The sequence below is a fragment of the Halichoeres trimaculatus genome, unplaced genomic scaffold (assembly GCF_033239565.1).
Source record: "Halichoeres trimaculatus isolate MK-OKI-2021-1 unplaced genomic scaffold, fHalTri1.1 fHalTri1_scaffold_2, whole genome shotgun sequence".
NCBI lineage: Eukaryota > Metazoa > Chordata > Actinopteri > Labriformes > Labridae > Halichoeres > Halichoeres trimaculatus.
In genome coordinates this window covers 29,540,107-29,564,293 of record NW_027437180.1, presented here as the reverse complement: position 1 = coordinate 29,564,293, position 24,187 = coordinate 29,540,107, and the positions used below count along the sequence as shown (strand labels likewise).

General features: G+C 38.5%; 2 protein-coding genes and 1 long non-coding RNA gene across 3 annotated transcripts; all 3 read left to right on the top strand.

Annotated features, from left to right (window-relative positions):
• The first annotated feature begins 35 nt into the window (after positions 1–35).
• LOC141787152 (uncharacterized) lies at positions 36–979 on the top strand. The gene is made up of 3 exons (XR_012598039.1): positions 36–186; positions 421–569; positions 694–979. It is a non-coding gene; the product is annotated as an uncharacterized LOC141787152 (long non-coding RNA).
• Positions 980–1,785: 806 nt separating this feature from the next.
• Positions 1,786–4,096, top strand: LOC141800291 (uncharacterized). Its single transcript, XM_074682724.1, has 5 exons — positions 1,786–2,357; positions 2,568–2,632; positions 2,867–3,015; positions 3,140–3,258; positions 4,076–4,096. Exons 1-5 carry the CDS (start codon positions 1,980–1,982, stop codon positions 4,094–4,096), a joined length of 732 nt encoding a protein of 243 aa, XP_074538825.1. The 5' UTR covers positions 1,786–1,979.
• Positions 4,097–4,165: 69 nt separating this feature from the next.
• LOC141787151 (uncharacterized) lies at positions 4,166–17,436 on the top strand. The gene is made up of 16 exons (XM_074665434.1): positions 4,166–4,626; positions 4,837–4,901; positions 5,135–5,283; positions 5,408–6,048; positions 6,280–6,344; positions 6,667–6,815; positions 9,914–10,119; positions 10,398–10,462; positions 10,747–10,895; positions 11,022–11,758; positions 11,869–11,933; positions 13,009–13,160; positions 13,249–13,697; positions 14,303–14,367; positions 14,474–14,619; positions 17,299–17,436. Exons 1-16 carry the CDS (start codon positions 4,249–4,251, stop codon positions 17,397–17,399), a joined length of 3,582 nt encoding a protein of 1,193 aa, XP_074521535.1. The 5' UTR covers positions 4,166–4,248; the 3' UTR covers positions 17,400–17,436.
• Positions 17,437–24,187: the final 6,751 nt, after the last annotated feature.

The following is a 24,187-nucleotide window of genomic DNA, read 5'->3' as shown; positions in this document are numbered from 1 at the left end:
GTTAATCCAACACAAAATGTGAAACTGAACTTAACTTTTTAGTGTTTTCCATTGCATACAAAAAAAGATACTTATTTTCCCTTTAAACTTTGCAATCATTCTCCAAATTTTGCTTTCACAGCTGGACCAAGTTTATTCAGCTCAATTTGGAGCTCGCTTCAACAGAACAGTGATCAAGGGTTTCAGGTACGTATATGACACTTTATGTTTGTTTGTTTTTTCCGACGGTGTAGCTTTTTTTAAATTTGTTTCTTGAAATGTACTAATACATTAATCCTTTTGGGGAGCTCTCATTTATTTTTACATTCTGATGGGTCAAACAAAGGGGCCATGACCGGTGTAAAACATAAAAAAGAAAATGAGCAACTCCACTGGACTATGCCATGGTGTGACTTATTTCTTCTAACATTTTCTCTACAGTAAAGGATCTGTTAAAGTCGATGCTGAACTGGTATTTAATGATGCCGGCTCACTACCAAATACCAGTTCTGTGGCTGAAACTTTAGTGGCCGCTGCTTCCAGCTCAAATTTCTCCCTTGGCATCAACACATCCTCCATTGTTGTCACAAGTAAGATCTTGAAAAGACAATACATTAAATAAAAAGTCAATCTTCTCTTTAATAATGGTTGAAATGATTCCTTTGAACAAAACAGATAATCAGAATTACATAATATTATGAATCCTCTTTGCAGCTGTATCAGCACCCACTCAAGCCCCTGTGAAAACTACATTTACAACACCTTTAACATCTCAAGGCAGTTCAACTTCAGCCGGAGTCACTACAACATCAACGCCTATTGAAACCACTTCAGTACAACCAACCACATCACTGCTGCCAAAAACATCAACTTTAGATCAAAGCTCTACAATTCTTGAGACAACAGTCCCAGTAACCACATCTGTGACACTTGGGAAGTCTTCACCAACACCAACACCAACAGAAGCAAGTACAACTTTAGCCAGAGTCACAACATCATCAACGCCTATTGAAACCACTTCAGTACAACCAACCACATCAATGCTGCCAAAAACATCAACTCTAGATCAAAGCTCTACAATGCTTGAGACAACAGTCCCAATAACCACATCTGTGACACTTGGGAAGTCTTCTCCAACACCAACAGAAGCCAGTTCAACTTTAGCTGGAGTCACAACAACATCAACACCTATTGAAACCACTTCAGTGCAACCAACCACATCACTGCTGCCAAAAACATCAACTCCAGATCAAAGCTCTACAATGCTTAAGACAACAGTCCCAATAACCACATCTGTCACACTTGGGAAGTCTTCTCCGACACCAACAGAAGCCAGTACAACTTTAGCCAGAGTCACAACAACATCAACGCCTATTGAAACCACTTCAGTGCAACCAACCACATCACTGCTGCCAAAAACATCAACTCTAGATCAAAGCTCTACAATGCTTGAGACAACAGTCCCAATAACCACATCTGTCACACTTGGGAAGTCTTCTCCAACAGCAACAGAAGCCAGTACAACTTTAGCTGGAGTCACAACAACATCAACACCTATTGAAACCACTTCAGTGCAACCAACCACATCACTGCTGCCAAAAACATCAACTCCAGATCAAAGCTCTACAATGCTTAAGACAACAGTCCCAGTTACCACATCTGTGACTATTGGGAAGTCTTCTCCGACACCAACAGAAGCCAGTACAACTTTAGCCAGAGTCACAACAACATCAACGCCTATTGAAACCACTTCAGTGCAACCAACCACATCACTGCTGCCAAAAACATCAACTCTCGATCAAAGCTCTACAGTGCTTGAAACAACAGTCCCAGTTACCACATCTGTGACACTTGGGGAGTCTTCTCCAACACCAACAGCAACAGAAGCCAATACATCTTTAGCCAGAGTCACTACAACATCAGCTTTTTTTGAAACCTCTTCAGTGCAACCAACCACATCACTGCTGCCAAAAACATCAACTCTAGATCAAAGCTCTACAATGCTTGAGACAACAGTCCCAGTAACCACTTCTGTGACACTTGGGAAGTCTTCTCCAACACCAAAAGCAACAGAAGCGAGTACAACTTTGGAAGCAGTCACTTCAACACCATCATTCATTGAAACCACTTCAGTGCAACCAACCACATCTTTCCAACCAACAATATTTACCTCAGAACACACCTCCAATCCTAGTACAAATTCAGCAACACCATCATCAATTGCAACATCTACTGCCTTGGAAACAACCACAACCCCAGCCCCACCGCCTGAGCCTAAAATAGCTCTGGTGTTCAAAGTGCAGCAGAATTTCACTGAAGAGTTATCAAATACATCCTCACCAGAGTTCAAGGCACTGGAAGGCAAAGTGTCCAAAGCGGTAAGCCTTCACTGTCTTCATTGATTACCATCATTTACCAAATTTCTAACACACTGCTGTCAACACCAGTTCTTCAATGCATTTGTGATGTTAATCCAACACAAAATGTGAAACTGAACTTAACTTTTTAGTGTTTTCCATTGCATACAAAAAAAGATATTTATTTTCCCTTTAAACTTTGCAATCATTCTCCAAATTTTGCTTTCACAGCTGGACCAAGTTTATTCAGCTCAATTTGGAGCTCGCTTCAACAGAACAGTGATCAAGGGTTTCAGGTACGTATATGACACTTTTATGTTTGTTTGTTTTTTCCGACGGTGTAGCTTTTTTAAATTTGTTTCTTGAAATGTACTAATACATTAATCCTTTTGGGGAGCTCTCATTTATTTTTACATTCTGATGGGTCAAACAAAGGGGCCATGACCGGTGTAAAACATAAAAAAGAAAATGAGCAACTCCACTGGACTATGCCATGGTGTGACTTATTTCTTCTAACATTTTCTCTACAGTAAAGGATCTGTTAAAGTCGATGCTGAACTGGTATTTAATGATGCCGGCTCACTACCAAATACCAGTTCTGTGGCTGAAACTTTAGTGGCCGCTGCTTCCAGCTCAAATTTCTCCCTTGGCATCAACACATCCTCCATTGTTGTCACAAGTAAGATCTTGAAAAGACAATACATTAAATTAAAAGTCAATCTTCTCTTTAATAATGGTTGAAATGATTCCTTTGAACAAAACAGATAATCAGAATTACATAATATTATGAATCCTCTTTGCAGCTGTATCAGCACCCACTCAAGCCCCTGTGAAAACTACATTTACAACACCTTTAACTTCTCAAGGCAGTACAACTTCAGCCGGAGTCACTACAACATCAACGCCTATTGAAACCACTTCAGTACAACCAACCACATCACTGCTGCCAAAAACATCAACTCCAGATCAAAGCTCTACAATTCTTGAGACAACAGTCCCAGTAACCACATCTGTGACACTTGGGAAGTCTTCTCCAACACCAACACCAACAGAAGCAAGTACAACTTTAGCCAGAGTCACAACATCATCAACGCCTATTGAAACCACTTCAGTACAACCAACCACATCACTGCTGCCAAAAACATCAACTCTAGATCAAAGCTCTACAATGCTTGAGACAACAGTCCCAGTTACCACATCTGTGACACTTGGGAAGTCTTCTCCAAAACCGACAGAAGCAAGTACAATTTTAGCCAGAGTCACTACAACATCAACACCTATTGAAACCACTTCAGTGCAACCAACCACATCACTGCTGCCAAAAACATCAACTCTAGATCAAAGCTCTACAATACTTCAGACAACAGTCCCAATAACCACAACTGTGACTATTGGGAAGTCTTCTCCAACACCAACAGAAGCCAGTACAACTTTAGCTGGAGTCACATCAACATCAACACCTATTGAAACCACTTCAGTGCAACCAACCACATCACTGCTGCCAAAAACATCAACTCTGGATCAAAGCTCTACAATGCTTGAGACAACAGTCCCAGTAACCACATCTGTGACACTTGGGAAGTATTCTCCAACACCAACAGCAACAGAAGCCAGTACATATTTAGCTGGAGTCACTACAACATCAGCGCTTATTGAAACCTCTTCAGTGCAACCAACCACATCACTGCTGCCAAAAACATCAACTCTAGATCAAAGCTCTACAATGCTTGAAACAACAGTCCCAGTTACCACATCTGTGACACTTGGGAAGTATTCTCCAACACCAACAGCAACAGAAGCCAGTACATATTTAGCTGGAGTCACTACAACATCAGCGCTTATTGAAACCTCTTCAGTGCAACCAACCACATCACTGCTGCCAAAAACATCAACTCTAGATCAAAGCTCTACAATGCTTGAGACAACAGTCCCAGTAACCACTTCTGTGACACTTGGGAAGTCTTCTCCAACACCAAAAGCAACAGAAGCGAGTACAACTTTGGAAGCAGTCACTTCAACACCATCATTCATTGAAACCACTTCAGTGCAACCAACCACATCTTTCCAACCAACAATATTTACCTCAGAACACACCTCCAATCCTAGTACAAATTCAGCAACACCATCATCAATTGCAACATCTACTGCCTTGGAAACAACCACAACCCCAGCCCCACCGCCTGAGCCTAAAATAGCTCTGGTGTTCAAAGTGCAGCAGAATTTCACTGAAGAGTTATCAAATACATCCTCACCAGAGTTCAAGGCACTGGAAGACAAAGTGTCCAAAGCGGTAAGCCTTCACTGTCTTCATTGATTACCATCATTTGCCAAATTTCTTACAAACTGCTGTCAACACCAGTTCTTCAATGCATTTGTGATGTTAATCCAACACAAAATGTGAAACTGAACTTAACTTTTTAGTGTATTCCATTGCATACAAAAAAGGATATTTATTTTCCCTTTAAACTTTGCAATCATTCTCCAAATTTTGCTTTCACAGCTGGACCAAGTTTATTCAGCTCAATTTGGAGCTCGCTTCAACAGAACAGTGATCAAGGGTTTCAGGTACGTATATGACACTTTTATGTTTGTTTTTTTTCCGACAATGTAGCTTTTTTTAAATTTGTTTCTTGAAATGTACTAATACATTAATCCTTTTGGGAAACTCTCATTTATTTTTACATTCTGATGGGTCAAACAAAGGGGCCATGACCGGTGTAAAACATAATAAAGAAAATGAGCAACTCCACTGGACTATGCCATGGTGTGACTCATTTCTTCTGACATTTTCTCTACAGTAAAGGATCTGTTAAAGTCGATGCTGAACTGGTATTTAATGATGCCGGCTCACTACCAAATACCAGTTCTGTGGCTGAAACTTTAGTGGCCGCTGCGTCCAGCTCAAATTTCTCTCTTGGCATCAACACATCCTCCATTGTTGTCACAAGTAAGATCTTGAAAAGACAATACATTAAATTAAAAGTCAATCTTCTCTTAAATAATGGTTGAAATGATTCCTTTGAACAAAACAGATAACCAGCATTACATAATATTATGAATCCTCTTTGCAGCTGTCACTACAACATCAACTCCTATTGAAACCACTTCAGTACAACCAACCACATCACTGCTGCCAAAAACATCAACTCTGGATCAAAGCTCTACAATGCTTGAGACAACAGTCCCAGTTACCACATCTGTGACACTTGGGAAGTCTTCTCCAACACCAACAGAAGCCAGTACAACTTTAGCTGGAGTCACTACATCCTCAACGCCTATTGAAACCACTTCAGCTCAACCAACCACATCACTGCTGCCAAAAACATCAGCTTTAGATCAAACCTCTACAATGCTTGAGACAACAGTCCCAGTAACCACATCTGTTAAGTCTTCTCCAACACCAACAGGAGCCAGTACAACTTTCGAAGCAGTCACTACAACACCATTGTTTACTAAAATAAGTTCAGTGCAACCAACCACATCTTTCCAACCAACAACGTTGACCTCAGAACACACCTCCAATCCTAGTACAAATTCAGCAACACCATCATCAATTGCAACATCTACTGCCCTGGAAACAACCACAACCCCAGCCCCACCGCCTGAGCTTAAAATATCTCTGGTGTTCAAAGTGCAGCAGAATTTCACGGAAGAGTTATCAAATGCATCCTCACCAGAGTTCAAAGCACTGGAAGACAAAGTGTCTAAAGCGGTAAGCCTTCACTGTCATCATTGATTACCATGATATGCCAAATTTGTTACCAACTTTTGTAAACACAGGCTCACCATGCAGATCTGATGTACATGCCCAAAACAAAATTTATAACTTAAATAACACTTTTTTATCGTGATCTTTATTGTATTCCAACCTGATTATGCCAAATAAAAAAAAAAGGAAGTTCCATAATACTTTGCCATCATTCTCCAAATTTTGCTTTCACAGTTGGACCAAGTCTATTTAGCTCAATATGGAGCTCGCTTCAACAGAACAGTGATTAAAGGTTTCAGGTACACATCTCCTTATTTCTTTCATTCATGGCACAGCTTCTTTTGTTTATCTCTCCAAATGTACTCATACAATAATCCTTTTGGAGAGCTCGTATTTATATCTTCATCTTGATGTGTCACAAACAGGGTTCAAGACTAATCTCTCCATCAACTCAAGAAATTTTTCTGCTGTCTTCTTTTACATGTTTTCCTATCATTTGTGACATTTTTATGCTGTAATCCTTGAGCAAGTGCTTTTGGCCCTACTATGAACTAAAAAACAAAAGAAATCAAATTAGTCTATCCAATAAAAGACTTATTTCCAATGACTTTTTCTTCACAGTCAAGGATCTGTTGTAGTCGACGCTGAACTGGTATTCAATGATGCCAGTTCATTACCAAGTACCAGTTCTGTGGCTGACACTTTAGTGGCCGCTGCTTCCAGCTCAAACTTCTCCCTTGGCATCAACACATCCTCCATTGTTGTCACAAGTAAGCCTTTACTTCCAAGACATAAATATGTTTCAAACCATCATACAGAAAGGGTATATATGCCTCATAATCCAAGCAACCAGAGAATGTGTTTTCGAGTTTTCCAGGCTTCAAATTATTTTACACTTGTAACGATGATTACACTCAAGTCATCTCGAAATTAACAGTAAAGATAAGGTTTATCAATATATCTCTACTCCAGTGACTACACGTCATACTGCTCATGATGCATCATCAAACAGAGTTTTCCCCTCCCCATTTAAGTGCAAATAGTCTATTACCATTCACTTCACTATCATCTCTCGTTACTGAAACCTCAACTCTAATTTCTTCAGGTCAAGCACTACTTAATACAAGTTTGCAACAAGACAGCTGGACTTCTTCACTGCTTGAGACAATTTCACCATCATTTCAATCAAGTCCATCATCTTCTACATCAAATACTCCTGCCATCAAGTTTAAAAACAGAAGCAGCAGTTTCAGCTGCAACCACTGATATATTGCCACCAAAATATACAATTTCTGAGCAAGTGATATAAAATCCAGTAAATAACAGATTGACTCTGTGTAAGACCTTTTGAATTCTCACTACTGTACCAGCGGGCATCACAGCTTTAACATCAAGGGAACAACTTTCAGGACAGCCAAGTAAAATTTGATAGCTACAACTTCAACTACAACTCCATCTTTTGAAATCAAACATTGCTCGATTCCAGCTCATCCATCCATCATCTTCGGCACTCATTGCAGTTTTCCCACAACTTGACTGGAGCCCCACCCAGCACCAGCAACTTCAAATTTTACCCATCAGAATGAGCCTTTTGACAGGAACCACAAGCCCCAAACCTTCCAGAGCAACAACAAAACAATTTCACAGGACAACAGCAATCTTTGGAAGAACTGATGGCACAACTTCCAGTTAAAACCACATCATATACACCAACACTTTTTTTTGTTCATGGCAAATAACCCAACTTTCAAGAAGTCAAAATTCATCTTTCATCTCTGCAAGTCGAGCATCACTAAACTCATCTGAACAACCAGTCAGCATGACCTCATTACCATTGAATTCTACACCTCTTGATTCAAGTTCAGCATCATACCAAATATGGAGATCATCAGATGGCAGTACAACAAAATCCTTTGCTCAGCCAACCAACCCTTTATACTTCTCTGCAACAAAAATCAACAATGCTCATTTATTCATTTACCCACCACAATCAACCTTTCTACTTTTCAACACCGCTGTAACACTGTTCCAGCCATCTCCATCACCTAGAGTAACAAGATTATCAAATACTCAAATTTCATCCACAGTAACTCAAAGCCCACCCACAGTCACTCAAATTAAACTCAACTGGACACACCCTGCTTCCTGTGAGTTTGACTTGATCACCATTCCATGCTATTCCATCATTACTTTATTTAAGTCCAGCTCCAGCAAAATCAAAGTGTCGCTCAACAGCATCATACTGGAACAGTCACAAATAGATCACATGGCAGCTCAAATGTGATCTATTTCTATCAACAAGACATTGTTAACATTCAGTGATCTTCAGTAGTAGTGATGACATCATGGGCTCTAATTACGTGGCGCAGCACAGGGGGCGCAAGCCTGGCGCACCGTGCGCAGGGCTAATTTCATGCGGCGCACCACCGTGCGCTGCCAATTTGACAATTTGGTAGACCGTCTGCGCAGAGATGGGTGTGACTGCGCGCCAGGGGGAGTTGACGGCGCACTAGGGGGAGGTGTCAGCAGATTCATGTTGGTGCAGTGGTCTATCCTCGGTGCAAGGCGGATTGGTGACAATTTGGTGACAGGTGCACATGTGCACACATGTCAACAAAGCCTCAGAGGCAGGTTTCCAGAGTGGCACATTTTAATGCAATAAACAATCACAGCAATCACTATTTAATGTAACCGTCTGAACCAGCACAGACATTTATATCAATATTAATTTACCCATCACATCTGATGTCAGATTAAAGCCGTTTGTCATAATGGAAAGTGAACCTGACGGCAGTTGGAAGTTTGATGCACATCTTACAATTAAACAATAAACAGCCTTAACACCTGATACTGAGTAAATATCTGGTTCTCTCATTTTATTTAATTCAAAGAAAAGAGGGAGAGAAAATACGAAGAAAAAATGAGACAAAATAAATGTATGTCACTCAGGATTTACCCGTGATTTCCCATATTTCTCTGTTTTAGTCTTTATTTTTAATGTGATCTAAAAAGATGGAGTACATTATTGTGAGGAGGATGAGGTGGAGACACCGGGAGAGTATACAGTATATCACCAAAGGTTCTGCTATTTGGTGATGACAAACCAGGAGTGCAGGTGGATCAAAAGTATTCTGAATGAATAAGCCAGCTGTGTAACTGTCTCTTCATTTTGTACTCCTGTTAATGACAAAGGAACAGATTAAATCTGTCGCGGGAGCTGGCCCACAAGGTGACGCGCTTCGTTTCCTCCGATGTGCCCCGCTATTCATTCTCCTGCAGCAGGGACAGCAGCTCTGACCATCTCCGCTACCAGCACTGTTTCTGCGGTGCTGTAGACCACTCAGACCAATCAGACGCTGCGCCTCAGCCGCACGTCATTTAAAGGCGAGGAGAGGCGCTCATTTGATTGGTGAAAACAGCGCTCGGCTGTGTTAAACCCACTCACGGCTTTTCTCCTCCCTCTCTGCCATATGTGGGAGGTGTGGATGCGCAGCTCTGCGCAGCTCTGCGCAACTCTGCGCTCCTCTGCGCGTCTCTTGGCAATGCAGGAAACTTGCAAAGTGCACTGGTCACGCCCTCTCTGTGCGGTGAAGGCCGGCGCAGGGCAGGTGCGCCTGCGCTTGTGCCTGGTCTACGAAATCAGAGCCCAAAGGCTGATCATAACTCCTTACCGCCTGTGATATCTTCACTTGTCAGTACATGTGTAATACAAAACAAGTTCTAGTCAACACCAGTCAATAGAACTTTTAAATTTGTCAAGACCACTTTGCAATCAGACAGAAAAACTTAGCATTAAAAGATTGACTTCTTCAGCATTAAACCTAACTCCACCTGTCAGTGAGACATTTATCACCATTTATTTCCCCAGATATTCTGTCCAAGTCCCTGATCAGTGGAACTTCAGCAGCACCAACTACTTCAACAGTCACCACCAATCCACGCCTTACAACAGCCTCCCCGACATCGGACCCAAAAATCATGCTGGTTTTCAAATTGTTGCAGAATTTTACAGCACAGCTTGCAAACAAATCTTCACCAGAATTCAAAGGGTTGGAAAACACAGTGTCCACAGCTGTAAGTCTGTTGTTTCATAATTGACATAAACAGGGCTCTTCCCACACAGGAGAAGCGCCATTTTGGAAAAAATGAGCTGATGCTTGTGATTTACCCTTTGTATTGCATTGTTTACAAAGCTGAAATCCATTTAGGTGCAGTGTGTGTTTGTGTGTGTGTGTGTGTGTGCGTGTGCGTGTGTGTGTGTGTGTGTGTGTGTGTGTATGTGTAGCGTTTTCCTTTTCTACTGACAAAAGTAACAATAACTTTTTCAATCATTCTTGTGAATATTATTACAGCTCAACCAAGTCTTTTCAAGTAAATATGGAGATCGCTTCAAAAGAACTGTGATCAACAGTTTCAGGTACCTGATGATGTTTCTGATAAATTTGCATACCATATGACTTTATGTTTTGGCCTTTTAATGTCAAAGATTTAAAAAATGGTTGTGGTTTTTGTACAGAGTAGGTTAATGATCAGATGTTTTTAATGATATATGATTCATACACTTGTAAGCATTGTAGTTAACTTTGAGCACAATATTTAAATGCTCCTTTTCCTACAGCTCTTTTTCTCTCTTTTTGATACATTTTCTGTGCTGATTGAAATACATTTATGGATAATTTTTAAAATTTATTTCCCGCACAGTCAAGGATCTATTGTGGTAGATGCTGAGCTAATATTCAGTGATGTCAGCTCATTACCAAGTGTCAGTTCTGTGGCTGACACTTTGGTGTCTGCTGCTTCCAACTCAAATTTCTCTCTCAATGTAAACACCTCATCTATTGTTGCAACAGGTAAGACTTTACTCTGGCACTTAAAAATGATAAAAAAGATGTACACGTGTACTTGAATGATTTAAAATACTAAAGAAAAGATACTGACTTTGCCCATGAGTAAAATAAAAAAATGTCACTTTTCAGCTGTGTCAACACCAACTCAACCCCCTGCCACAGATCTACCATCAACGTCAAATACCTTGCTGATGATTTCTTCTACAGCTGTCAAACAGACCATACATACCTCTTCCACATCTTCTCTCATTAAAACTTCTACTCCAGCCTCCTCAAGTCAAGTACCAAAAAGTGCAACAAGCCAAGCAATCAACACATCTTCTTCTCTGACCTTATACACTTCAGTGCCATCAGGTTCCACCTTGTTACCTACCACTTCATCTTTGCCAACACCTAAAACAAGTTTTAAGCCACTCACAAGTTCCTCAAGGGGCATGGAAACAACAGCAGCAAATGAGGAGAGTGCAGTAAAAACAACCACAACACAACAGACAACAACACAGCTAGTAAATAATACTGTTTTGATTAGTATCACTTCATCAACTGTTAAAACCACTGCACCACAAGGCATCCCATCCTCAGCAGCACCCAAGACTACCTTGCCAACACCCAAGATCACTTCATCCACTATAATGACAACTCCAACAGATACCCCACTTGTCAACAAGACCCCATCACCAACTTTTGGGAGAACGGCAGCGACTGCAGTTGCTACAACTAGTATTTTAGAAGAGACTACTACGGCTGCCTCAGGTTCAGAGGCAACAGTCCAGTTAGAATTCAAGATGCTACAAAATTTTACAACAGAACTGGGAAACACATCCTCCAAAGAGTTTGAGATTTTGTCAGAAACAGTAACAACAGCGGTAAGTTAAGAGATTTGTCTTTTGTACAAGAACAAAGATCTATGTTAAAACAGGGACATTGCAAAGTTTCAACATATCTTAATTATTATTATATGTAAATCTATTTTCAGCTGGACAGTGTCTACACAAAGGAATATGGTGAACAGTTTAGTCGATCTGTTGTCAACTCTTTCAGGTATACAATTTCACTCTTTAGTTTTCATCTTAAGATAATTTAATTTATTGTATCCCATCAGCTGTTTGAGCTGTTAGTTTGTTTCTTTTCAATTAGGAAAAAAAATGGTAGTGGTAATCCAAAGTATTTGAAATGTATGTGAGTAGATAGTCTTTAGAAAAATCTAATGTTGTCTGATGTTTATTATTATTAAAGTTTCATAAAACAAAGTGTCTTATCCCAACTTTTGCCCTACATGGCCTAGGTTTCAATTTGAATTTTTCTTGCTAAGCTGTAAGAACACAACAAGCACGTTTAGCTCTAAGGAATGTAGAATTAATGGCTAAAATAACCTTTTTTTTTTCTTTTTTGTGAAAAACTAGAGTAGAGCCTGGACTGTATGAGAACTCAGGATAATAACTTACTTTAGTCACTTAGGGGGAAAATGAAAAAAGTGAGCTAGCCCAGAGTTCAATTCACACCAATTAAAATGTTTACATTTAGTTTATGTTAATATTTCATTTTTGAAAATTTTGAACCTAGTTCAAAAAATGAACTAGAACACGTTTACTTTTCTCCACAAGTTCTCTTTTTCAGTTTAGCCATTTTTGCTTTAATCCATTGCCCTCAAGCCAAATCCCCAAATATATTAATCCCTGTATTCTGTTATAGCACCACAGATAGAAAAAACGTCTGTGTATTGTGTGAATTGTCAGCAGGATGACCCATGCTGAATATACAGAGAGTGCCAAAGTAGTAAAGCTGAGTTGTGTTGCCATTGATCACAGTACTCTGCACTTCTTGTCACCTGTTCGCAACTCCACTCATCTCTCGGCACCTTTCGGTGCCTCTCAGAGGCTCTTGGGGCAGTGAACTTCACTCACATTCCTGTTCATGAGTTAAAAACTGAACAGTTCAGTTCACCGTTTGTGAAAAATGACTAATAACAGCAATACAAATAACAGGAAAATAGATTTTAAAAACCGTGCTGTACCACTTTTCTGGAATGCAATTGGCTGTTTTTCTTTCATACATTCTCTGTGGTATGTAATAATAGACAATATTAACCACAGGTTTAATTTTTTTTCTTTTATAGTGAAGGTTCTGTTGTGGTAGATGCACAACTGATTTTTAGTAATGCCAGCTCAGTACCCGAATCAAGTGCTTTGGTCCAAGTTCTGGTGGAAGCAGTGTCCAACAGTTCAAACTTCTCCCTCCCAGTTGATGCAGAAAGTGTCACTATAAAAAGTGAGTTTCCAAAATATATGAAAGAGGCATTGTTTGGTTACATTGTTTTGCTACTTTAACATTGTTATTAATTGTTTTATTTTTTCAGGCTCAAATACACCAACAACTGCAACGACAGCCCCTCCTACTACACCTCTCCGTCCAACTACTGCTGGGAATGCTTCAGTGGCTCCAACTACTGCTCATGCTACTACAGCTGCTCTCTCTGCTGCCCCAACAGCTATTCCAACATCTAGTTCTGCTGCTGCCACTGCTGCAGCTTCTCCTAGTACAGCTGCTTCAGCTACCTCAGCTGTAGAAACCTCCCCTGCCACTTCCCCATCCACAGCTCCTCCCATAACAGCTGCCCCTACCACAGAACAAACTGCCACGACAACTCTAACTACAGAAATTGCAACAACTGCTTCAACAAATCCTCCATCATCCAGTGAAGGAACTCTAGGTCTACAGTTCCGTCTCAACCACACATTCACATCGGATCTATCAAATTCATCATCTACGACATATAAGACTCTGTCCATGACAGTGGTCTCTGAGGTAAAATGATAAACATGCATAAATTACTATTACACTACCAGACCAGCTTCTTGAACAGTGCAAAAAATTAGTATAATTCAGGCTAATGTAGAGTCTTTATTTGTTCATTGTTACATGGACAGTACCCTTTTATTCAATATACAGTAAAAGAGGCAGCTTTAGCCTTTACGGCTAATTTCCATCTGTAGTCCCCAGCCAGTTGTCAAATGGGCAGCCTAAAATGTAATCATTAAGTTTTAAAATACAATTAAATACAAAAGAAAATATACAACATGTATGGTTATTACAGGCCTAGAACAAAAGAAGAAGACGTACAACATATCACACAAACTTGGAACACACACAAACAAAGCACATCAAAGCAATTCATGCATTAAAATTAAGACTGAGACAAAAAAGGTGCAAATAAATCATAGAGGCCACATTTAAAGCACAAATAAGACATAACATGGAGGCAGGCAGCAGCAATGACTACGTCACATCCAACAGAGAGTTTTCCATTTGTCAGGGACTGGTGTGTGCACCTGTAGTTGTCTGTGAGTAGACTCACTTTCTTCTACCTGTTAGAATAATTATATTCAACAAGCTGCTTATTTCTTTTACAGGTCAACAAAGTTTGTCAGAGAGTCTTTTCATCAACTTTCCGTCGCTCAATTGTTGATATGTTCACGTAAGAAAATACTTACCATCAACCTAACATTCTTCTATTTTTGCATTGATTTACCTGTATTTATTTACTTCCAATGTAAGAATTTGCTTTCCTTCAATGAATACAGGAGAGGATCAGTAGTTGTTGATATGACTCTTGTCTTCAACGATAAGTCCTCAGTTCCTTCAACAAGCAGTGCAACTTCACAACTCAGCAGTGGACTCACCAGCAACAGTACATCCCTCAACATTATACCAGGCAGTGTGACTGCATGTAAGTTTGATGACACTCATTTCATTTGATGTATAAAGCTGTCTTTGATAATGTTTATCACTACATTACAGTAAAATATTTTACCTTTTGTGGCATTAGCTATCAAGGCATTATGTGTATAAAACTCACAAGACCTAGGACAGTACTTGGTTGCAGGGTTGTTAACACTAGAACAGCCAACATTAGCCCCTCCTTCCAGTGCTGCTCCCATCTGTGAGACAGTCCTGTAGGATTTCACTAGTCCTGCCTATGGACTGTATATAGAGTGGACAGCGTGGCTCCACCATTTACCATTGTATGGTCTTGAAGCCAAAATACCCCCATCACAGGCGCAGCGAAGACTGTGGGGGTTCTGGGAGAATCTGAGTGGAGCCGGGTGACAAAAATGATAAATATTTTTTTTCTTTCGAGAGTCTAATTAGTTCTTGACTCTCCCTCCCAGCATATTTTACAATCCCTAGAAAAAATACACGAGAACAGCAGCTGTCAATCATCGTGAAATGTGACACAAAATCTCAATTTTAACCTTTTTTAACTAATGAAAACAAAACTTTTCAGAGTCAGTCCAGTATGTCAATTATCAGGTAACACGTGTGTAAGAAATGACAATAAGATAAATTGTAATGACACAAATAACTTAAGCTGCTGCTACACCTTTCCTTGTGATGTGATGTAGGCTCTGGGTTTAGAGCAGGCAATGCGACTATCAATGAGGCTACTCCACATATCACAGAATAGGGCAAATTTGTCAGTGAACAAACGTGCACGCCTGTCACTCCTTTGCATTGTGGTCCTCAAGAATGACAAGCCCCATTCCTCAGACCACAGGCTCTCCATCTCAAGATTTTTGCTGTACACCTCCCTTCCATACAAGAGGGGTGCATATTTTGGTACTGTGCCCTCCTCGGCTGTGTGCCAGGCTGGATGACCTCCCACACTGTCCCATCTTTCGCCTGCTCACACAGCCTCAGGACTGCAGAATACTAGTACAGATACCTGATGAGAGGGTGCAGAATTTTCAAAGCTTCATATAAGACAGAGGAAAAGAATGTGAGAATTTGATGAAAACAAACCATTGAGCTATAATTGCCAAATTGCATTAAGCTTTTTCTTGATTTGTTCATTATCAAACAAATAAGTGCCAATAAAAAATGAGTATTGGTGAACTTTGGCGCAGTTTAGGCATAAATATAGCCCACCTTTATTCCTGGACACTGCATCTGGTAAAGCGGCAGCTGCCATGTCAGCTGGTGTCTCTGCTGATGCAAAAAGTAAAACAAGTTTTGTGCTCCTTTGCTATAAATATTTCATTATTTATGTAGAATAAACAGATATAAACTTCCATTCATAGTCTACTGTCCTACCTGATGATAGTTTGGACACAGAGTTTAGTGCAATATCATGTTGTTTGGCTGAGATAGGTTTTTTTTTTCTATCCTTTTTTAGTGAGGATGGTTTAAATATGTTTACTGTTTGCTGTTTGCCATGCATCAAGATAAAGTAAATGAAGTTCTGGACCATATTCACAGCTCGTCAACCTGCTGTGCTGCAGTATAGCCAATGAATTGTGCTGCCATCAACCATAATGACTTATATAAAAAAAAATATAATGATAATAATGAACTAAATCATTTAGGATCCCCACCTTGGGTTGCTAAAACTTTAGACTGGGCAGCCGTCTCACAAGGTTTGGATCTTTTTAGTAATGTTCTAGGCTCTGATTCCCAACTCTAGTCCTCCATGCTTTCGTCAAATCACTGCCCCTAATCTCCCCTCCATCAGACTCCCCTTCACGCATCGTCTGGATTATGGCCAAAGCCCCTTCCAGAAAAAAATCTTTCTGGAAGTCTCCTCTTCATATTTGTTTAGAAATATCTCACTATTTGTGTGTGTCTAACTGATAGTCTGTCTGTCCTTTTGTTTGTATGTATCTCTGTGTATGCCTGTTTATTGTCCTTTGTCTCTTCCTTCCCATGAATAAACAAAGAATATTTACACTGGATTGGGTGGAATCAGGGATGGGTACCTTTCACATATGAAATAATATGGTGCCCAGTGCCTGGCAATCAGTATTGGTACTGAATGGTACCAATTGTCAATACTTTTGTGTGTGTTTATGTGGTGAATGGTATTACTTTGTAATATCTATATGATTATATCAAAGCAATCGTGCATGATTACGGCACGGTTTGGATGGCCAGTGTGACTGAGCCCTAAGAAATGAGACAACACTCTATTTCTTCCATGTCAACCCCCTAGCCACTTGCTGTCTGTGTCAGTGGCAGATGCAACAATTGCTCATTCACTTTTAAGATGCAGTGTCCCATGACATTACCCTTTTCTTGGGCCTTTTTGGTTTACTTTACCATTTACATGAAGTAGTAAAGAATTGCTTATAGTATCATTCACAAGGGTCATTATATATAAAGTACTGGTAGACTGACACCAACAAAGTAAAAAACTTGAGGCATAAGAAATGTTTAAGTTTCTTATTGCACTACTTGTTAAAATGAAAGTGCATCACTCCTGGATGATAGGCATTACACAACCTTGAAAACAAAGCAAGTGTGAAGCACCTTCAAGATATCATGCTGCTTTAATTATACAATTATTTATTTGTAACTGTTGAGAAACTGGGACATTTTACAAACTAATCTGATTGCCTTTCTGATGTTTCAGATACGTCAACATCCAGCAGTCCTCCTCCACCTACTTTGACCTTCCTGGCAGTCTTATCCCTGTCACTGGCAACTTTTTCACACATGCTTACTAGACCATAGCTGGATCCCAAGACTAGCACTTAGTGGATGAATGGCTTTTGAGTGGTATTGTGTGTTGCAGATGGAGACCTTTATATATATAAATTCTTAAGAACACCACTTTTGCAGTATTTATTCACACTGAACAGTCAAGAGTTTTCATAATGTGATCCTCTGGTAGGACCTGAAATTAAGGAACCGTTCAAACCTCTGTTTTATGTGATGCAACTCCTGACCTGCGTCATTAAATGGCTTAATGTTAGATGAAGACACCTCTTTAAAATGTATAGAATGTTCTTGGAATTTCCCTGCACATCTTGTCAGTGAGGGGGGAAAAACACATTGGCCATGGATTAAGTAGTTTGGTTGATTAGCAGATGCCATGCAGACTGTCGGTCACCAATTTTGCAATGCACTTTGTGATTTGATTCATGTTACAATATGGCTAACCTGTTGTGAACTAGCGAAGTAGCTCATATCATTAGCCAGATCTCTGCTGGCTTTTCAAACATATGGATTCAAGGCTCTTCACCTCTGAACCCACCTCTGAACCCCTTGCTCAGAATTTGGGGAAAAAAAAACTTTTGTACCAATTCTTAGAAGTTTACAATCTTCTTTTTTTCAACACATTTTTTTAAAAATCTCCATCCCTCTGTTTTGTTCTTGTTTTCATTTTGGTATTGGGTTTCAGTTCTGTTTTTTGTTGTTTTAAGTTGTGTGATTTTATGTATCTAATTGAAAAACTGAAAAGTTCATGTGTTTAAAAATGTAGTACACCCTTCAGTTGGCTATTTTTGTGTAGTTAAGGTTATATTAAAATAATTGGTGTGATGTAAAACAAGGAAGAATGCACAAATATACACATTTTTTTCTGAACCAACAGTTGAAGATTATATTTTTACTGGATTTTGTATCACTGCTTTGAAATAAAACAGCTGATTGTACTCGTCTTGGTCTTTGTGAAAACAATGATAATGATATTTCCTACATAAATGCCTTTAAATTAAAGCTTCAAGTTAACTTTGGAGTTTAAATTTGTAAAGCCTCAACTCAAAATACATTTTAGTTCAGACTTAACTCAAGTCTTAAAGATAAGAAAAAATAGTGGTTGTGTTATACTGCATATTTTTTTATCTGTTTACCTCAAAGTTTCTGAACTGTCACATCAAAAGGCTTACAAGAAAATATTTTGAAATACACCATTGCAAATATGTGTCTCTCTTATATACATGAAGAATCAGCAGCAATGCAGAAAGTATACACTGATTTACTGAATCCACTGCATCAGTTTTAAGAATACAGTTACTCAAATATGAGGTTATTCATATCCCAGGATACAACATATAGGATACAAGGTCTTGGTTTAATTAGAAAAAAAAGAAAATTCAGAAAATATCTTACAACTGCCAGTAAAGGAAATGAAATGGTGGAATATATATCAAAGAGGAAAAGCAAATTAAGGTTAGCAGGGATGTAAATGCATGCATGAGAGATGTTAGAGAGGCTTGTACATGGGGAAAGTAAAGGTAAGTCTGGGAGCATCTAGTGGAGAGTTGGGGAAAAGCAGAAGGAGGGCAATGACATGAAAAAAGAGAGAGAAGAGTGCCTGAAGTCAGAAATCAAGATTCATGCGTAGCACTGGGTTGAGTTGAAAATATGAGTAAAGGTTTCTTGTACTACCTAGAAGTGACATAAATTTACACAAATGCTGATGTAGTGTATGTCTTCATAGCATAAGGTTTCTGTATTACTGTTTAACTTACAACGCATAAAAACTGATGTCTGGAATGCTCTTCTCTTCAGATCATAAATCTGCAGTTGGGCTGTTAAAGCTCCTCCAATAACAAACTTGTTTCTGCAGAATGTTGGCAAACCTGATACAGCATCCAGGTGCCTTAAATTTCTGGACTTTTTGAGGATGATTGTGAGGGGGATTCTATAAGGTGTGTTATGTAAACATAAAGGAGAAGACTTGGAATATATATGTAGTGCAACCAGAGCAGTTCACAGTAGTCTTTAACTTTCTTTTTTAAGTTATTTTTCAGGATTTTTTCAGGCTATCTGCTCCCCACAGTAGTCATTTTCTACGAACTTGTGATGAAATAATAGACCTTATTCATCACTAAGTGCAATCTTTGTTATATGTTTTAACCATACAATCTTTGAAACATGTTAAGGCAGTAAGCCACAACAATAAAGTCTTCACAACAACTGTTTCCCTGCCATCAATGATTTTTTCAGAATTTGATAACTTTTTTGTGTTACAACCCGCCCCCAAGACTTTTTTTTTTTTTCGATCAGCAGGTGTGAGCGCACTGATTACTCTTAGTGACAATAAGCTGCAGCATCTTTTTGGAAACTGTCTTTCAAACACTTATCAGATTATTTTTGGTTCACTTGGTTATAATTTTTTTGTTTATCCTGTGCTGTAAAAAGTGACTGAGCATAATCCATCTAATATATGATTATCACATGGAAAGAGTGATTTTCTGATTGTTTGTAGTGATAATGTAATCAAGCTTTTTTACTTTTAGGCTGATAAAATAAATAAGAGACAAATACACTTTTTGGACCCTGCAAGCATTATGGGTTCACTGAAATCAGATGCATTGTGTGTAGAATGTGACTTTATTATACCATTCTTTATATTTTTATTTACCATTAATTAAATTTTAGGGGTATTTGTCCAGTGCCTCTGAACCAGTATAGAGTGTGTCTGAGGAATAAGGAAATAGAAACTTCAAAATCACTGGTGACACAGGGGAACACCAGAATTGTATTCAAACAATCTGAAACAGTCCTACAACCCCTTAAGCAAAAGGCTGGGGAGGGGTTTGGGTGAGTGGGTGTTGTTCTCCTGGTTGAACATGAAGTGTCTCTTCCTGTCATTGCTGTCATTTTTCTGTACCAGTTGTCAGCCCCCACCCATGTCTCCTGATCTAGTCTCCGCTAGTTTCAGTGCACCTTATTCAAACAGAAACTTTCGAGAAGCCAATGATGTAAATGTCATGATAATGTTCACTCAAATGTCTAGAATGATCTCAAAGCAACTTCTAGCAGAAATAATTTTTGGAAAATTCTAAACCCTAAACTGTGATTGTACTTTGTTTTAGGCAGCAGAGATATTTTACATAAAGAAAAAAGCTTCTCTGGGTGCATTTTTTATTTTATTTTATTTTTTGCTTTAAGTTAATTGGTTTTTCTTGAGACGGGTGAGGTAATTAAAACTGTCTGAGTCTGGAAAAATCAGGAAGCACATTTCCCTCACATCTCAATTTTTTACAAAATGTTATATAGATGAGTGTACAGGGTGCATTCCCTGAATGTGGTGAGACACACAAATCAAAACTGGAATCAGGTGTGAATATGAGAAGTTTGACTCCAGTTCTTGAATAAGTTCTAGAAAAATACATCATAAACTAATAAAAAAAAAAGTAGTAGTTAGGTTATACGTTATGGTATGCTTATAGCATACAGACATGTCTGACAGTGGTATTTAAATGGTTGACACAGGCTTTGTTTTATCAGATCAATAATATCTTCTTTTTATTGACTGATAAATGAAAGTGTCTTCCCACAAAATGTAGAATGTATTCTGGAAGTGTAGACTAGTTCTGGTTCCTGCCTCTGTTCAGTCTTTGTTATTTTTTTGGTCTCAATTATTGCTTACTTTGTAGAAATGGATCTGCAGCTCTTAAGGAATGTATAGCTTACTTTGTTTAGTCATTGTGCTGTACATGACTAATTAAAAAAAAGGACTCAAGCTTGCAACAGTCAATAATCGCCAGTCTTGACTTTGGAAGTGTTCTCTGCATGAATGTGACATTTAAAATAATCCATCCATTAAAGGTTAGACCCAGTTTAAAGCAGGTGTGTTATACAATAATGCCATAATAAGCCTGTATGGTTCACACCTCTAAAAAACAACACTCAAATTCCTATAACAAAAATTGTACCCGAGTAAAAATGCTGTTATTATTCCCATGACGTCAAAAAAGCTTATCATCATATCTTTTCTAGTCTGTTGTTACAGTAAAGGGCAGTTGCAAAGTAACTGACGCAGGTCTTTCAAAGAAAAGGACTATTCTTAGCACAGATTAGGGAGACAGTAGACATGTTGTCATGTTAACAGAAACATATGTTGAAACAGACAGTCATGGTGTCCTCATAGCCACATAGAACATGAATAAACAATAAAAGCAGCATTTTTTTTTCTTTTGTCTATGCAGGTTGAACTTTTAAAAAATCTAAATCCCCCTTCAAAATGTTTTCTTACCCACCTGTCTCCATCCATTGCTTAATTTGAACTTAAAATTGTAAAATCCATTTCATATCCAAGTCTGAATTCATAGTCATTATAGTTTCATTTTATTAACCCTTAATTATTTGTTATCATTTGTGTTTGACATGGGATACAGAAAGAGTTAAAACTGTATTAATCAGAATCATCTAATTTCTCAAGGCAATTGCCTCACCTTAAATATACCTGTCAAGCTAAGGAAAACGATGACTCATGGATGATAAATGAAACCAGCAGAGATTTTCATAGGCAGAATTCATGCATATTATTCTTATAAGGAGAAAGGCTGCTTAATCTTCTTGCTATACTAATTTGTTTTTAGGTGTGAAAGTGTGTCAAAGCCGCACAGTCCTGTGTAAGCGCAGACAGATGGTTTCTCTATTTTAAATTGCATTCAAATGTATACACTTTATTTATTTGTTCAGTGGTGACAGTCCCTGTGTATGGGTTTAAATGATAGAATTTGTATGTTTGGTTTTTACCTTCAAAAAGGTTTATTAAAATGTAAACGATGAAGTGCAGATTGGGAGACATTGACAGTTAAACACCTGATCATGAGGCTTTAACTGTTGGAGCTGTCAGTAAAAAGTGAGGGGTTCCTGCTCTTAGTCTGGCTTTGTAAGAGAAAGCAGCAGTTATCATACTGCTTCTTCAAGTAAAAGACAGACACATTAAGTTTTTGTCATTGCTGACATGACAGAAATTCTAGTTAAAAAAAAAAAATCCTGCAAGAGTTCGACAAAGTAACCCTACAATGCAGTATCATAAAAGATGCTTAAGTGGACTGTTACAAAGTGATGATTGCAGATTATTCTAATTTGATTATGATAATTATCTTGATCTTTTAGTTTAAACTAATATTCAGAACTAACTGTTAATGTTATACCCCAAAATGTACGTTCTTACTAACACAGGCAAACTAACTTTGAACCAGTGCAAGCATTAACGATGTAGTTGAGTTTTGGCACCAGGGGCTTCTACTAAAGCCTGACACCTTATGCATGTTTGACATAGCAGGGATGCTTCCATTGCTCACAATGCATTCATCTCTCACCACCCATTAACTGTTCTCAATGTGCCTTGAGCTCTGTTCCATCCTTTCTACATGGAAATGATGCACAGCTAAACAAGTCCAGCAAGTTTTGTCATATGTATGAAACAACAAGCATTTCTTGTCTCCCACAAAAACCTCAGTCACTGACAAGTCTTCACTACCATTTTTGACCCAAGCCAGTGAGGAGTCCTGTGTCTTCAAACAAGCTTTAGATTGACTGCTGTGAATATAACAAGAGTACTACAAAGTTGGACTGCGGACTCTGCTGAGGTAAGAGAAAATATCTATATTGACAAGGCTTTGAATAACGGACCATTTATCAATGTGCCTACAAATTGAATCTTTTAATCCAAAACCACTGATTGTAACATAACTCTTTGAGCCACTGATTGTGCTTTTTGCACATTACCCTTATGCAAACACAATCATTTTTTGGTATTTCTTTTTAAATTCTCAGAGTTAAGATGCAATAATCCCATATTGGGTCAGATGCAGTCTGTCACATATTTCTATTTAAAGGGTTTTCCATGATTGTTTTTTCTTTAATATTTGTAGCCTTTTCATGCTGGTCGTATACTCAGACTTTCAAATATTTACTTTGACACACCTTTGACTTCGCACCAAACGTGCAAATAACGGGAAAAAAAACCCCTGATGAACAAAATCATTACTATTTGCAGTGCATTATACTCTGAAAGCTGTAGCTTTTAAGCGTGATTCATTGTTAACACTGATGGATGACAGTGCTTGGCTTGTAAGGGTGTGGCTGCACCGTTTGCATCTCAATGCTCTTCTCTCGCTTAAGGTAATGGACAAAAGGAGTAAATGTGTGTTGTTTCTATATGAGTGCTGATACTTTAGTAAAACCGATGTCCATTGTTTAAAGAAGTCATTTCATCTATGCAAATTAAGTTCATCTCAGACATAAAATGGAAAGAAAATCAATTCATGGTCAAGGATATTGAAGCTGCATCAAGGCTCTGAAGGACTGATCCCTTTTTTTTAAAGAAATTGTCTGTCAGTGAATTGATGAGAGGTTTATCAATAAACTTAAAGTCAGAAGTGATCAATTATCAGAAAATAAACCAAATAAATGAAATCAGATACTTTAGAGACAACTAATAAATAGGTCTCTTTTATTTCAGTTTCTTGAAATAACGACTACTAGATTATAAAAGCTTTTTTAAAAAAAACTTAACACCTGGTGTATTCTTTTTCATTGGTGATCCATGAAAATGCAAGACTGATCATTTCATTATAGCTTTCAGAACTTTTTCTTCCAAGCTATTAAGTTCAATTTGGTCATTCTTCTCAACAGGTTATTGAGATATTTATGTTAATCACAAAGAAAAAAAACTTCACAACTGATTACTTTGTCTGTATCACTGGCAGTAATCCATCTTCTGCTTCTTTCTGGACTCTTTTCCAGAATAACCTCAGATTTCTGTTGGTGTT

What these genes read in the sequence shown, in the direction of transcription:
- LOC141800291 (XM_074682724.1), top strand. Translation starts at nt 1,980, where the DNA reads ATGCTTGAGACAACAGTCCCAGTAACCACTTCTGTGACACTTGGGAAG. An exon ending in ATCCTCCATTGTTGTCACAA is followed by an intron (nt 3,016 to 3,139) that starts GTAAGATCTTGA and finishes TCCTCTTTGCAG; the next exon opens with CTGTATCAGCACCCACTCAA. An exon ending in CGCCTATTGAAACCACTTCA is followed by an intron (nt 3,259 to 4,075) that starts GTACAACCAACC and finishes TTGAAACAACAG; the next exon opens with TCCCAGTTACCACATCTGTG.
- LOC141787151 (XM_074665434.1), top strand. Translation starts at nt 4,249, where the DNA reads ATGCTTGAGACAACAGTCCCAGTAACCACTTCTGTGACACTTGGGAAG. An exon ending in ATCCTCCATTGTTGTCACAA is followed by an intron (nt 6,816 to 9,913) that starts GTAAGCCTTTAC and finishes TTATTTCCCCAG; the next exon opens with ATATTCTGTCCAAGTCCCTG. An exon ending in ACCAGGCAGTGTGACTGCAT is followed by an intron (nt 14,620 to 17,298) that starts GTAAGTTTGATG and finishes CTGATGTTTCAG; the next exon opens with ATACGTCAACATCCAGCAGT.